This window comes from Pagrus pagrus (assembly GCF_965226575.1).
Source record: "Pagrus pagrus genome assembly, chromosome: 12".
In the NCBI taxonomy this organism is placed as follows: domain Eukaryota; kingdom Metazoa; phylum Chordata; class Actinopteri; order Spariformes; family Sparidae; genus Pagrus; species Pagrus pagrus.
Genome location: NC_140196.1, coordinates 493336 through 509846, shown reverse-complemented (window position 1 = coordinate 509846; position 16511 = coordinate 493336). Strand labels below are relative to the sequence as shown.

Sequence of the window (16511 nt, the reverse complement as noted above, 5' to 3'; positions counted from 1 at the left end):
GTGTCCTTGAGCAAGACACTGAACCCCAAGTTGCTCCTGATGAGCAGTTGGCGCCTTGCAGGCAGCTTCTGCCATCAGTGTGTGAATGTGTGTGTGGATGTGGCACTATAGAAATGCAAGACCATGCAGTACTACTATAATACTGTAGTACTACTCTAACAATACTTATATATACTACTGCTATACTGTACTATACTTCTGGACTATAGTTTTAGGGTGAATTCCAATTCCTCGCTTAACCCTCAATCTTAACCCTCAATCTCAAAAATGCGCACTCCCGCTAGTGCAAGTGCTGTCCCGATTCTCAGAAAAATTAAGTTGAGGGGCAAGTTTAAGGGCTGTATAGCCCTCAATAATGAGATTTTACGAGACCACCCTTGGAAGTAATGGCTACCCAGAATGCATTGTGTATTTTGACCGGACAAAGATGGCGCCAAAAGCAGCAAAGCGAGTAAGCTACAAATATAAGTATTTTCTTTGTTAATAGAGATATAAAAATTATGAAAACCATTGTCATTAGTTTAAGCCCATTTTATGGATTGATACGTCATTGTTCCGTAACATTTATTTTTTATTTTACGATCTTTTGTCAATAGCCGGCCGGTGCGGACAAGCCATCGTTTGCTTTCGTTTACTTTTCTATAAGCCGTGGTGTGCGGTAACTTTCAGCTGAATATGTCCGTGGTTGTGGTATTTATGCAGATTATTTGTATAGAGTATCATCTTATAACTAACTGATAGGCTGCAAAAAAAATAATACCGTAATAACCTAAGCTAATAACTGACAAACAGATCTGAGGGACCCGTCAATGACAGCTGCAGACGGCATTGTCCCTGTTTTGTTTATGTTGATACACGTCGCGTCTATATGCGTCGACGGTAATGGTCGAGTACGGATGATGTAAATGCATTCTTCTTCTTCTTTTTTTGAGTTGACAGACTGGACGCAGCTTTCGCGTTATTCTGCCCCCCACAGTCTGAAGACGTATTTGCATTTAAGGAGCGTCCCATTTCTAAGTGACAAAATAACCCTCAACACTTGGTTTTGAGGGCCAGTTAAGATTAAGGGTTGAGCTTGAGGGTTAAGATTGAGGGTTAAGATAGGAATTGGAATTGGCCCTTACTGTCTTATTACCATGCTATTCTCGTACTTGTACGGATGATTTTTTGTCAGGATACCACATACTGGACAGGACCAGTAATACTTGAATTCACCCCTAGGTGTCCCTCCTGACTCAGCTGCTCCTGAGTCCATGAATGAGGGTGAAATGTGACACTTCCTGTTTTATTTCTCATAACAACCATCAACTGAACGTTTCTATTGCTAAAGTTAACATCAAAACAATGAATGAAATGAAACACTCAAAGACTCAATACACAGTTTTTATGTCCCAGTGACAAAGACAGAGACGGGAGCCTGGTGTAAAGACAGAGACGGGGGTCCAGTGATCTGATCATGTTGCTGTGTCTCTGCTGCATTCAGCTGCTCCTAATGATATGCTGTGATGTCACTTCCTGTGCAGGTCATTGATCTGGTTCAGGAGTACGGCGTAAAGCGCTGGTCGCTCATCGCCAAACACCTGCGCAGTCGTAACGGGAAGCAGTGCCGCGAGCGCTGGCACAACCACCTGAACCCAACAGTGAAGAAGAGCAACTGGACGTTGGACGAGGACGCCGTCATCTGTCAGGCCCACAGACAGCTGGGAAACCGCTGGGCCGACATCTCCAAACTGCTGCCCGGCAGGTAAGTACACCACCGCCAGTTGTCCTGTCATCAGATGTCCTGTCTGTAGGACAGTCAGACAGACAGTCAGACACACAGACGGTCAAACCTCAAGCAGCTTCTGTGTTTTGTTCTCAGGACTGACAACTCCATCAAAAACCACTGGAACTCCACCCTGAAGAGGAAGGTGGAGAAGGAGGATAATCTGAAGGTCTTACACCTGCACCACTCCTGCATCACCTCCTTTAACTCCTCCAGCTCCACCTCCACCAGACCAGCATCCAGGACCTGCAGAGCCACCCTCCCCACCAAGGTGAACATCCACCCACACCCCGTCCTCCACCTGTACAGTAACATGATAATAAGGTTGGTGTTTGGTTTAGCAGGCAGACAGCCTGTCCTCTGTGAAGGACGAGTCCAGCTGCACCTCCACCATGGTCTCCAATCAGAGTGACCACACCCACCTGTGCTCCATCTGTGTCCCCGAATCCTCCTCAGGTTACCACTCCTCTCTGAGCGTGAGTGAGCTGACAGCGCCCGAGGATCCGATGGAGGAGGTACACCAGCTTTTTATTTGACTGTTGGCTTTAATGAACCCTCAGCATTGTCTGTCAGGCGACACAGAGTGAAACCTGATCATGACTGTCAGCTCCTTAGTGAACTTGTTTTCTACCTGAATTAATGAACCTGACTTCATCACAGAACCCAGACACCCGGAGCTGCAGCCCACAGGAAGTGACCTCAGCAGCCTGCGTGAGCAGAGAGTACAGCGACCTGTCAGTCACTGATCTGAGCCAGAGTTATGTAAGACAACTAACACCTGAAGTTCACCTGTGAGATCTGATTCTGCCTCCAAACACGACAGACACAACATCTGAGTTTATCCTTTTCATTATCAATGAATCTGTTTTCTTCATGAATCCATTAAATGTTCAGACTATAAAAACTCATCAGTGTCTCCCCAGGTTTACATCACCAGCTTCTTCAGTTTAACACTTAAAAATAATTATCTTATTGTTCATAACAAAGAAAAGCAGAGAAGCTGAAACCAGTCAGCTTCAGGTGACAGCAGTGTGTCCTTGTCTTGTGTGAAGGTTGCAGGTGAGACGGAGCAGCTTAAGGCTGAAGATGGAGCCTCCTGCAACGACTCCACCTCCTCCTGGAGCAGAACACAGGGAGCTGTGAGCTACTCCCCATCAGAGGTAAGACAAGAGCCTGTCTGTCAGTCTGTAGTCCTTCAGTCTGTCTGTCAGTCTGTAGTTTTTATGTCTGTCTGCCTGTCTGTCAGTTTGTAGTTTTTATGTCTGTCTGTCTGTCTGTCTGTAGTTCTTCAGTTTGTAGTTCTTCAGTCTGTCTGTCTGTCTGTAGTTCTTCTGTCTGTAGTTCTTCAGTCTGTCTGTCTGTCTGTAGTTCTTCAGTCTGTGTGCTGTTGATGATCTGAAGCTGCAGCGTCCCATCTTCACCTCCACCCCCGTCTGTGCCTTCAAACACTCCACCACCACCAACCAGGACTCCTGTCCTGAAAGTGTATTAAGGTATTTTCTACAGTGTATTAATGTATTTTTTTACAGTGTATTGATGTATTTTTTACAGTGTATTGACACCCATATTAAGTGCACTTCCTGTCAGGAGTGTCAGCTGTAGTTGGGTTTGAAACGTGTGCACACATGTTCACACACTAGTGACATCTAACTGTGCCACCACCTGTTCCCTCGACCCGATTCCCTCCTCTCTTCTCCAAAACATCTCACACGACATCTTGCCTAACCTCACCACCCTGATCAACTCCTCCCTCACTTCAGGCCGTATTCCAGCTCCTTTCAAGACAGCTACAGTAAAGCCACTCCTAAAGAAACCCACTCTAGACTCAGCTGACATCCGAAACTACAGACCTGTATCTCTTCTCTCGTTCCTCTCTAAAACCCTGGAACGTGCCTTCTACAACCAACTGTCCTCCTACCTTTCACAAAGTGACCTCCTTGACCTCCATCAGTCAGGCTTCAGGACTGCTCACTCCACTGAGACGGCCCTCCTCACAGTGACTGAGTCGCTCCGGGCCGCCAGAGCCTCGTCCCACTCGTCAGTCCTCATCCTCCTCGACTTATCCTCTGCGTTTGACACAGTCAACCACCAAATCCTCCTCTCCACTCTGGCTGAACTTGGTATCGCTGACTCAGCTCTAACCTGGTTCACATCATACCTCACAGAACGCAGCTTCCAGGTCACGTAGAATGGCTCCTTGTCCAAACCCTGCTCCCTGGATACTGGTGTCCCTCAAGGCTCAGTACTCGGACCGCTTCTGTTTTCACTATACACTAGATCACTGGGCTCTGCAATCACATCACATGGATTCTCTTACCACTGTTATACTGATGACACCCAGCTGTTCCTCTCTTTCCCTCCATCCTCCTCCGATACCCACGTTGCCACGCGCATCTCTGAATGTCTGGTAGACATTTCCGATTGGACAACTGCGCATCATCTCAAGCTCAACCTTAGTAAAACTGAACTCCTCTTCATCCCAGGGAAAGACTGCCCTCACATGGACCTGCCAGTCACTGTCGAGGACGTCACTGTATCGCCTTCATCGACTGCGAGGAACCTGGGTGTTATCCTCGACGACGGACTTTCCTGCACCCCCAACATCACCGCGGTGGCCCGATCCTGCAGATTTGCCCTCTACAACATCCGCAGGATCCGTTCCTTCCTCACAAAGGGAGCAATGCAACTCCTGGTTCAAGCGCTGGTCATCTCCCGCCTCGACTACTGCAACTCGCTCTTGGCTGGACTCCCAGCCTCTGCAACTAAACCTTTGCAACGTATCCAGAACGCTGCAGCGCGCCTCGTTTTCAATCTACCCAAATTCTCCCATGTGACCCCCCTCCTCCGTGACCTCCACTGGCTTCCTGTTGCGGCCCGCATCAGATTCAAGACCATGGTGCTGGCCTTCAAGGCTGTCAACCGAACTGCACCCATCTACCTCCAAACACTGATCAGACCACACGCCCCTGAGCGAGCACTTCGCTCTACTACATCAGCTGGCCGGCTGGTGCCGCCATCGCTAAGAGCAAACAAAGACCGCCTAGCGAAGTCACGACTCTTCTCTTTCTGGCGCCTCAGTGGTGGAACGAACTCCCGACCAACGTCAGGACAGCAGAGTCACTCGCCATCTTCTGCAAAAGACTCAAGACTCACTTGTTCAGACTTCACCTCGACCCGCATAGCATGACTCACTCCCAACCCCCAAAAACAAAAACAAAAAATTAATTTATATGCACTTGTATGTTCTGACCCTCAGCACTTAAACCACAGCACTTTTGTACTTATGGTATCCTTGATAAATAGCAGCTACTTTGCTCAGATGAGGGCTTGTTTCTATTTTTTCTTTTCTACTTTATCGACAGTGATATGTTGTGGTTTCTTTCTTGTGACAAATGTTCTTATTGTAAGTCGCTTTGGACAAAAGCGTCTGCTGAATGCCCTAAATGTAAATGTAAATGTAATGTAATGTAATGTAATGTAATGTAATGTAAATGTGCTCTGATGTGTTCAGGACGCTGTCAGAGATCACAGAGTTGTTGACAGCGGCTCCTCCAACACCAACTCCACTGAAGAGCAGCAGCCAGGACGAGGTGATGATCAGCTGATCACAGCTCTGCTCACATGAACACAGTAGAGCTCACACTTGTTTCTGCTTCAGGTGTCAGTTTCTTGGAGCAAGTTCATCAATCTGCTGTGGGACGAGCAGAGAGTTCATCCCGACAGTCAACAGTCCAGCAGCAGCTCAGAGGTCACGCACGCACACGCACACACACACACACACACACACACGTCTGTCTGTCCAGCACCAACACATTCAGTCACAGCTTGTCGTCTCTTGTTTTCAACAGTTTTACAGTGTAGTTTGATGGGAGAGTCTCTGTTGTTTGACAGATTCACAGACAGGGTCATTCATCTGTCTGTTATACACTCATGTCAGAACTGTCCTCCAGGTCCAGGGAGAGAGTCTGCTGAGCTCCATCCTGCAGGTCCAGACCCAGTCCAGCTCCGTCCAGCAGACAGAGTCTGGCCGTGTGCTGGGCTCTGAGGAGTTGGGCTGCTTCCCGTTGGAGGGGCAGGTGGAGGTGTGGTGGTGTCAGCAGTCAGTCAGCCAGCACTCTCCTGATTGTCCTGCATACAGACTGAAGTCCTTTGAGGTGAGGACAGACTCTGAGACACTCTGACCTGAACCGTGACCAGTTCATGTTCACGTGTTTCCTTCCTGTCGGGTCAGACTCACAGTGAAGCTCTCTCTAACAGTACCACTCAGTATGTTTCCATGAACACCTGAGTCACAGCTCCATGAGGCCATTGAACTGGACTGCAGCCATTGTCCCAGAATGCAAGCACCAGGGGAGAATCCATGTATTGACAAAGTGTGTCCGACTCCACCCGGCAGGTGGCCATATGCACCGTTTCAGCTCGCTGCTACTGGACCTTCATCCGGTTGACCTATTACGTCACATACAGAACAAGTGAAGAAGCAGCAAACAGGCTGCACAGTGACAACAGTGATGTCTGTACGTCCTGCTCACCTCTCACCAGTGTGTCCTGCTCACCTCTCACCTCTCACCAAGTTGATACCTTTGTCTTCTTCTTTTGTATTTCCCGGCTTCCTGCTATAGATTTATGCCATGGACGACTTCCGTGTCAGTGCCCAGCGCGGGCCAGTTCAGGGGTCCGTTTCACAAAGCAGGTTTAGTGAAAACTCTGAGTCTTTAACCCTGAAATGAGGGAAACTCTGAGTTTTCCGTTTCACAAAGGGAGGTAACTCAAACCAGAGAAAGCGGGGTAACTCCAGCCTGTTTCACAGAGAGAGGTAACTTAAGCTCTCGGTCAGTTACCATGGTAACATACTCTATGAACCTAACCTGGTCGGGACCAGGTTTTCCTCAACAAACCTCGAGTTTCTCTCTGTCTCCGCCTCTTTCAGCCACACACGGTATTTGATTTCCTCATTCATTCAGTCAGCAGGCGAGTTTTGGCGTAATATAGTTCTGCCGTCTGTTTTTTGAGAAAATCATTGCAAAAATCAGTCAGTAGGCGACATTAGAAGTTATATTAGGTGGCGACTATTTTCACTACCATGGCATGTCCTTTTGATAATGATCCCGTGGATGAAGGGGCAGCATTACTGCGCAGAGAATTAAATATTCGTCGGGAGATAATTATCAGACCGCGCATAGATGTTCTTGCATTTCCAGACAATTGTCTTTTTGAGCGGTACCGTTTCACGTCACAGTCCATCATTTACATACACAACCTAATCCGTCCTTACATTTCCAACATTACCAACCGAAGTCATGCTCTCACATCCCAGCAGATATTGTGTGTGTGTGTGTGTTTTTTATAATAATATATAATATTTTTATGAATAGGCTTAAAAAATATATATAGGTCTAGTTATATTACATTTTATAAAAGCACTTGTGTCTTGGGGGCTGAGCTCAGAGGATGAGCTCAGCCACTGGCCTTCCTAAACTCTGGCTCAGGCCCAGCTCCTCTGCCTCTGTTAGAGGTGCGGTGCTGGGCCACCACCCGTTTTACAGGCATCTGCTTTCTTTCTGTTGGCTGAGTAGAAGTCTGTGTTAGTTTAAATAGGCTTAATTATTTAACAGAACATGATATAGATGAGAAGACATGTATGTGTGTGAAAACAGCATTATGTTGGGGATAAAACAACTGTACAGTCAAACAGCCACTTAATATTTACTTTACAATGTAAAACATGATCAAAATGAGGTACCCCCGTGAGATTATGCCGAGGTCTCACCTGTTTGAACAATGTTTTTATGTTTCATCTAAAGCTGCTGCCAAGTGTGCTTCTCCCGCGGGATTGCACCTAAATGAAATAAATGAATAGGCTCCCACTCAAGCAGTTTCCCCCTGTAATATTATTGTGATTGCAAAGGACTACATTTAAACTTACGCATTGACCCGAGCAGCATTGTTGTCCCACGCCGTCTCCCTCTCTGCTGCTGCTGCAGCGGTGTTACACTTCCTTCTAAAAACGTGCTCAAACTCACCGTATGAGCGCATTAATATTTCCAATTCCAGTGGGGTGAAAAACGTAGCCCTCCTCTTCCCCGTTGCCATGGTGACTCGTCGACTCGGGGCTCCATTGATGCTGTCTTTTTATACTTGTGGTGCAACTCCAGGTGAAACTACTCCGCGTTGATCAAACTAACTCAAATCAGCTGTTCTGGGAACCGAAAACTCAGTTTTCTATCTCAGAGTAGATCAAGTCAGAGTTCAAGGTTAGTCTCAGTTTGTTGAACCTGCTTTGTGAAACGGACCCCAGGTCCGACTAGGACGTATACATGAAGTCTATCAACTTCCAGCTGCGATAACTAGATGTGTTAGTCCCACTTAGAGAAAGTCACGATCGTCATGTGAACATACTGAGTGTGAGTCAGACATATAACACTGATGATGATGATGATGATGAAGATGAGGATGATGTGTTGTCAGGTGAACGAGGAGCTGCAGGTGGTGATGTTTGGGAGAACAGATGATCAGATGAGTGTGACAGAGCAGGCCCGGCTCTACGTGGAGCCATGATCCTCAGCAGGTGAGTCCACCTCATCCTCAGCACCGGACGGACACACACACACACACACACACACACACACACACACACACACTCATTTCACTTTGTTGTTACATACCTGCTGTCATCTTCATCACCACCATTACCTTCATCTTCATCAGTTTAATGAGAGGACCCTGCTGAGTCGACCTGCAGAGAATCAACTTTTTATTTGATCTTATTTTATTATAAACTGATGATTTTCAGTTCATATGATCCACTGATGTTTTATTGATTTATTTAGCAGTTCAACATTTTATTGATTTGATTTTATATATTATTTATATTTTAAACTGCATTTTAACAAAACAGTATTTTTATATTTTTAAACAATTTCTGAAACATATTTCTTGTATTTTTACTGAAGATGTCAGAACTATTTTAAATGCTATATTTGTAAATTCTACATGAATATATATTTTTAACATTTAAAACATGTATTTTATTCATGTGTTTATATATATTATATATTTTATGTTGTCTTTTTTATATTTGAACTTGGATAAAAACTGAACGTTTGTTTAAAACTATGGATTTTAATTTGATATATTTTAGGAGAGTGAAGCTCAAACATCAGAATATGACTGAGTGTGTATGTGTTCTGTTAACAGCTGGATATTGATTGTAATTTTTTGTTTTATGATTGAATGAAAACAGTCAACATTTATTTATTATTTTATTTAAATTGTTTTGCACAAAAACAAACTGATGAACATGTTTTTGAGTCTGAGGAGAGTTTTATTTGACAGATGTGATTCATGATCAGAAGAAAATAAGAAAATCAAAAAATAATTGTAGAAGTCAGTTTTATTCTCACTATACTTCACACATGGAAACACAGTCTCAGTAAACTGTCAACGTTCTGCTCAGTAACTTTACAGTTTGGTTCCTGAAGGATTGTGATGGATCAAACGTTCTTTAAAGGAGAAAGTGTCTCAGTGCAGGGACGGACGAGGGACTTGAGCAACTTGGACAAGACCTGGGTGACTCAAACGTGAACTCTGTGACTCGGAAGACCTTGTTAACTCGGGAATGACCTCAGCAAGCACTTGAGACCCAAACCCTTGGACATGACCTCAGGGACATGGACTTGATAACTCGGACATGATCACACTGTCTAGAGCTTGACTTCAGTGGCTCCAATACAACAAGTCAACAAGTCTCAGATAGGATCAGTGACTTGGACATGGCCCTAGTGACTCTTTCATGAGCACAGTGACTCAAACTTGACCTCAGGAAGCACATCAGACTTTTCTGACTTGGACGTGACTTGCTGATGTGACATGATCTCAGTGACTCGAACATGACTTCAGAGTCTTGAACAGGATGTCAGTGACTTGGGAATTATCTCAGTAACTTTGACTTGACAGGCTTTGACAGGACATGATGACTCAGACATGACCTCAGAGACTTGACCCTGTGATGTCTTTTGTACTTTGAGTGAGACTCAGCTCAGTACTGACACTTGAGACGTCACTTGATGTGACGTCAGGGACTCGAAAACAACGAGTCGCTTCACCTCAGTGACTTGGGCCTGATGGAGTCGACCCGTCAGTCAGACCTGAGGTTTTTCTCTTTGTTTCTGGGTCAGTAGAGAATTAATTAAAAATACAAGAAAATCAATAAGAAACTAAACGTCCTCGTGTCTGGGAGGCGTGACTCGTCGCAGGTCAGCAGCTCGCAGTCTAGTCCGACTGGAAGGCGCTGTTGACGGAGCCGTTCTCCTGAGGCGGGTGGGGGAGGTGGGGGCAGCTCTTCCTCCTGGACTTGGCCAGGACTCGGTGCAGGAGGCTTGGGGAGCCGTGAGGAGGAGCCGCCGAGGCGCCCCGAGTCATAGATAGCCCGTCGAGTCCCAGCGGCCGGCGGATGCTGTCTTTCCTCAGCAGCTTCGGAGTGCTGCGACCGCTGCAGAGACAATAAATCAGTGTTTATGACATCGTCTGTAACTCAGAGTCACCTGATGTTGTGTGCAATCACCTCGTGCAGCCACAGGGGGCGCCTGCTGTCGTCACGACAACCGGTACAGACACCCTCCTCACCAGCGTGGGTGTGGCTGTAGATGAAGCTCCGCCCTGCAGCACAAAGACTGTGTTACATGACAGCGTCAGGACTGGACCCTGACCCTGACCCTGACCCTGATCCTGACCCTGACCCTAACCCTGATCCTGACCCTGATCCTGACCCTGATCCTGACCCTGACCCTAACCCTGATCCTGACCCTGATCCTGACCCTGACCCTGACCCTGATCCATATCCATGTCTCAGATCCTTCACTGACTTTACTTGTGTTAAATGACTCAACATCAATACACCCTTTCCTAAGTCCCGCCTATTTTCGTTCTGTGCTCCAGTCACAGTCAACAAGCTTGATACCTGGATGAGTCTCAGTCAGCCGGGCCGGCAGATAACGCTCAGCCTTGCTTCACTCTGACCCGGTGGCCACTTGCAGTATTGCAGCTGTGGCCAGCTCCATTATAAGGCAGACGAGGTCCGTTATGACTCTATTCTGAATTTTTGATCCCTGCAGGTTTTATGTTTGTAAATTTTCCCTCAAGCTGAAACAAGTAATTTAAATATCTGTGACATCATCACAATGTGAACTCTGGTGGGCGGGGCCAGCAGGGGAGACGCTGTGCATATTCAATGAGCTGCATGACCAGGAAATAAACACGCCAGAAGACTTTTTTGGCGAATGTGAGGCGAGTGATTCTCATTGGTTTGAACTTGGGCTGTCAAAATTGCTCCAAAAGGACGTTTGAATATTCCCTCTAAAAAAACACATAGGAACCATTCGAATATCTGTATTTGCACATTATGTCAATAACAGGAGGACAAACTAATACGAGACATAACTACTTGTATAGGTATTTTTATTTCAGTTTTAACATGTCTTTGAAAACATACCTACACATTACAAAAATAAGTAAATGAACTAATGGCCTATACCATAGACCTCTCTCTCGCTCGCCCCCCTCTCTCTCTATGCGGCTAGTGGTATGCTAATAGTAAGCTAACTGTAGCCTACACAGCTAGCATACAACTTTATCTCGAGGCTCGACATTTTTGCCGCCTACTGATCAAAATCGAAGTATTTCCAAACGGGGCTTTTTAGGTTGCTTGGAGTCCGAAGCGCTCTCTGCTGCCGAGGTGGGCTCTGAACTTCCTCCCCGTCAGCTGCGTCTGCCGCAGTTATGTCGCATCTCACTTCAGCAGTGAGTGACGCTGTGCAGGTGACCCGTCCCTGACCCGTCATGCAGTGCGCCCACTCACAAAGCAGCCGCTGATGTGGTTTTTTCCACAGTCGAATATTAATTTTCACAGTCGAATCTCTTTTCTTCTAAATTTTTTTTTAAATATTCGAATATATATTCGAATTTAGAATATTCGTTGACAGCCCTAGTTTGAACGGACGCCATCTTTCCATCTGGTATCTAGTTCTTCTATAAATCTATGAGTCAACTCAAGTACAGTGACCGGCAGGATTATCATACAGTAATTATTATTATCATATTGTTATTATTATTGTTATTATACAGTAATAATACTGTTTGGTTATTAGTGGTTCAGACAAAATGCAAAACAAAGCTTTTGTTTTGTTCACAGCTGATTTTTTGTTTCAAAACGTTTAAAGAAAAATGAAATAATGAAATCCCTCCAGACTCGACAGTACACCCAGTACACCCAGTAAACCCAGTAAACCCAGTACACCCAGTACACCCAGTAAACCCAGTACACCCAGTACACCCAGTGGAACCAGTAAACCCAGTACACCCAGTACACCCAGTGGACCCAGTACACCCAGTACACCCAGTAAACCCAGTACACCCAGTACACCCAGTAAACCCAGTACACCCAGTACACCCAGTGGAACCAGTACACCCAGTAAACCCAGTAAACCCAGTGGACCCAGTAAACCCAGTAAACCCAGTACACCCAGTGGACCCAGTACACCCAGTACACCCAGTAAACCCAGTACACCCAGTGGACCCAGTACACCCAGTACACCCAGTAAACCCAGTACACCCAGTGGAACCAGTACACCCAGTACACCCAGTACACCCAGTGAGTCGTTACCTGGAGCGGCTCCACACAGGCTGCGGGGAAGTAACCCTCGTTTCCATTCTTGAGCCGTCCAAACCACCAGGTCTGGTCCTCTTTAAACAGGACCTGGATCATGTCTCCCTCATTCAGGTCCAGCTCTTTCGGCCAGCGGGACCGGTACTGCGCCACCGCCACCACCACCTGCCAATCACAGTCCAGGACTGAAAACTTCACACTCAACGGCAGAGTCTTAAAATCCCCTGAATGAACCTTTAATGAGCCGACAGTAACTCCTCGTTTGTCTTTTCATTTGAAAACCTTTGAAAAGCCTCGATGACCACATGAGTCAGCACAGATCCATGAATGAGTGAAGGAGTCGTTAATATTTTCAGCTGCTCGTTAATGAGATCATTGACAGAGTTGAATGGAAACATTCATGTTCTGAATGCGTCTTTAATGAAGTTACTGCATCATGTGTTATAATTTGTTAATAAAACTGTTTATCTGCAGAGACGCAGTTTGTTCTTTCAATCATTATAAATAAACAGATGTTTGTTTGTGTCATTAAACTTCTATAAATAATTCAAGCTGCTTCAGCCCGACTCATCTGACCCGCGTCACAGGAACCTGCTGAGGTCACGTCCTCCAATTCTGTCTGGAGCGGGTCGATGTTCACTGATGGGAGACGTTAATAACACAATGTGTTCAATAAATAAATAAAGGGTCAATTATTCTCCATCAGCAGGTGCAGAGTCGTGTCACTGAAAAACAGCTGGAGTCATTAACGATGCGTCAGCACGAAGCTGGATGTTGTTCAGCTCATGAGACGTTAAAGTTCGTCAAACGTTTCCTGAGAATAAAACTGACACGTTTTAAATTATTAGATATATAATAATAACTAGATTCAGTTGATGGACTACTTATAAAATCATTGCTGTGTGAGTGTGAGTGAGTGTGTGTGTGTGTGTGTGTGTGTGTGTGTGTGTGAGTCGCTCATCAGTGTGTCACCTTTAATCTGCTTTAAATAGCTGCAGCTCAGCTCAGCAGGCTGTTAATACTCAGAGGTCAGAGGTCACACTGACGTAACACTGATTAACACACACACACACACACTGTGTTCTCAGAGTGCTCAGCTTGAACCAATCACTGTCAGTCCACCTGCGGTCGTTACCATGGTGATGATTAATGAGCAGGTCCTCGGGTCAGAACACTGAAGACCACCAACACAAACACTACAGACACGTGTTGTGTTCACAGTGCAGCAGACAAAGTGAGCGCCGAGTGAACCGCTGTCGGAGGATGAGGCCAGAACCACCACAGAGACACAGAACCACCACAGAGACACAGAACCACCACAGAGACAGAACCACCACAGAGACAGGAACCACCACAGAGACAGGAACCACCACAGACACAGAACCACCACAGAGACATAGAACCACCACAGAGAGCCAGGACCACCACAGAACACAGAACCACCACAGACACAGAACCACCACAGAGACAGGAACCACCACAGAGACAGAACCACCACAGAGACAGGAACCACCACAGAGACACAGAACCACCACAGAGACAGAACCACCACAGAGACACAGAACCACCACAGAGACACAGAACCACCACAGAGACAGAACCACCACAGAGACAGGAACCACCACAGAGACAGAACCACCACAGAGACACAGAACCACCACAGAGACACAGAACCACCACAGACACAGAACCACCACAGAGACACAGAACCACCACAGAGACAGAACCACCACAGAGACAGGAACCACCACAGAGACACAGAACCACCACAGACACAGAACCACCACAGAGACACAGAACCACCACAGAGACAGGAACCACCACAGAGACACAGAACCACCACAGAGACAGAACCACCACAGAGACAGGAACCACCACAGAGACACAGAACCACCACAGACACAGAACCACCACAGAGACAGAACCACCACAGACACAGAACCACCACAGAGAGCCAGAACCACCACAGAGACACAGAACCACCACAGAGACAGAACCACCACAGACAGAACCACCACAGAGACAGAACCACCACAGAGACACAGAACCACCACAGGGAGGATCTATGGCCACAAACACAGATCCAGATGTTAAGGGTTAATTTAGGGGATTTTCGGGTTCTGGTCGGGTTCTGGTCTCTTTGTGTCGGGTCGTTCACAGTAAGTTCCTGATAAAAATGTGCTCGTCTCTTCAGACTCTGACTTTACCTTCTCTGCCTCCACATGTCTCGTCCTCGTCCTCGACCTGCACACTGACACACACACAGACACAGCAGGGTTGATGGTTCAAATCCCTGAAACCACTGATCAGTTCATCAATACGTACGTGATCACAGGTTATTGATTAATGGTGTGTGTGTGTGTGTGTGTGTGTGTGTGTGTGTGTGGACCCACCTTGCGGGGAGAAGACGGTGGTATAAACCTCAAACTGCTGGTCGCTCTGTCTGTAGATCTGCTGCATGCTGCTCTGCTCCCACACACACACACACACTGAGCTTAAATACCTGCCGTCACTAATCCTGATGTGTGTGTGTGTGTGTGTCTGTAACACACACACACACCTGATAAATGTATTGTTTGGACCCTCTGACTGGTGTGTGACTACCTGAGCGTCAGGTACAGGTGAGCTCAGGTGTGTCACAGCGAGGACTCCTCTCAGCGATGAAACTCATCACAGGCGAGTCTGACGAGTCATGAATCACACAGGTGAGCTCAGGTGTGTACAGCTGCGTGCTCCGTGGTGCGTTCAGGGTCACTGTGATTAGCTCATTTCTGCTCTCAGGTTAAACCAGTTAAAACAGTCAGATCAGGTTTACGTAACAACTGTTCCAGGATCAGATTAAACTGGATTTAAGCTACAAGAGAGAGAGAGTTCTTAGAAACACACACACACACACACACACACACACACACACACACTTAAATATCGTACTTTTACTCAACTACAACTGATTAATAACTTTAGTTAGTAAAACATTAAGTAACAACTGAGTATTATTATAGATTGATCCCAGAGGGAAACTTAGCAGTGCCTATATTTCATACTATATATATGTACTACATATATATATATATATATATATATATATATATATATATATATATATATATATATATATGTATATATATATATATACATACATATACAAACATACATGTGTACTATATATATACACAGAGGTGTCAAGTAACAAAGTACAAATACTTCGTTACCTTACTTAAGTAGAGATTTTGGGCATGTATACTTCTATACTGCTCCTTACATTTAAGAAATGGCCTCGTTACTCCTATTTCCTTCCGGCTCGTTTTCCTTCCGGCTCGTCATCGTTCAAAAACACAAAAGAAAAGAAGAAACCTGTGGAGATAAATCGCGCCATCCGGATGGAGGTTATTTGACTGTGGTTGGATGAGACGTATAAACATGAACCATTCCGACACCCTGTTGGTTTGTACGCGATCCATCGCCCGGCACACGTCACGAGTCACGTCACACCCCAGACAGCACGCAGCAGACTGTATGTATGTAGCCTAGTACGAAGATGTCTGGCAGTGACTCGAGGACTCGAGCGAAATGTCCCAACCAAGCAGCAGCCAGGAGGCCGGTACACGCGCCAGCCCTCGTGCGTCCCTGGCCGTACCTGGAACAATGTTTCCAAATGGTTGGATCAGAAACAACTCCTTTCGATTGCGCTGCACGCTCGGCATCGCATTCCCCCTACATTACTTTTACTTTTATACTTTCAGTAGTTTTGAAACCAGTACTTTTACACTTTTACTTGAGTAAAAAGCTTGAGTTGATACTTCTACAGAAGTCTTTTCAAACCCTAGTATCTGTACTTCCACCTGAGTAATGAATGTGAATACTTCTGACACCTCTGCTTATATATAGAGATCGTTTAAAGTCATTACATCCACATTCACTCTGCGACATTAAAGTGATGAACATATGAATCAATCAATAATTATAATCCAGTTATATTTGTTATTCTGCACCAAAAGTACTTTTACTTGAGTATTTCTACACGGTGGTAACTGTAACTACTGTTGAACAGTGAACAGATTTCTGCCTCACACTGATGACCAG

General features: G+C 45.8%; 2 protein-coding genes across 15 annotated transcripts in view; one reads left to right on the top strand and one right to left on the bottom strand.

Annotated features, from left to right (window-relative positions):
- Positions 1-12901, top strand: part of LOC311266188 (uncharacterized protein) — a 17338-nt gene extending 4437 nt beyond the window's left edge. For 8 of the 12 annotated variants that reach the window (XR_014623672.1, XR_014623674.1, XR_014623675.1 and 5 more), the window contains 12 exons: positions 1524-1744; positions 1862-2036; positions 2107-2280; positions 2426-2527; positions 2818-2925; positions 3134-3258; positions 5277-5355; positions 5424-5513; positions 5716-5919; positions 6162-6282; positions 8234-8333; positions 8474-9068. Coding sequence is in view for 2 of the 12 variants with exons in the window: in XM_084368405.1 (XP_084224531.1) it covers positions 1524-1744; positions 1862-2036; positions 2107-2280; positions 2426-2527; positions 2818-2925; positions 3134-3258; positions 5277-5355; positions 5424-5513; positions 5716-5919; positions 8234-8323 (1368 nt within the window). In the remaining 10 variants the exon portion in view is untranslated. Of the gene's footprint in view, positions 1-1523; positions 1745-1861; positions 2037-2106; positions 2281-2425; positions 2528-2817; positions 2926-3133; positions 3259-5276; positions 5356-5423; positions 5514-5715; positions 5920-6161; positions 6283-8233; positions 8334-8473; positions 9069-12542 lie in introns of those variants that run through there. The other 4 variants (XR_014623671.1, XR_014623673.1, XM_084368405.1 and 1 more) reach the window with 4 other exon arrangements.
- Positions 9011-15074, bottom strand: LOC311266191 (uncharacterized protein). Of its 3 annotated transcripts, XM_084368411.1 has the most exons (5): positions 14822-15074; positions 14636-14679; positions 12426-12593; positions 10329-10423; positions 9011-10256 (listed from the first exon to the last, which is right to left on the bottom strand). In XM_084368411.1, the coding sequence occupies exons 1-5, from the start codon at positions 14886-14888 to the stop codon at positions 10037-10039; spliced, it is 594 nt and encodes a 197-aa protein (XP_084224537.1). In that variant the 5' UTR covers positions 14889-15074; the 3' UTR covers positions 9011-10036. The 3 variants fall into 3 exon arrangements, with proteins under 3 accessions (XP_084224537.1, XP_084224536.1, XP_084224538.1); XM_084368410.1 differs by having other exon boundaries at positions 10165-12593; XM_084368412.1 differs by having other exon boundaries at positions 10165-12593; positions 14636-14721; positions 14822-14884.
- Positions 15075-16511: the final 1437 nt, after the last annotated feature.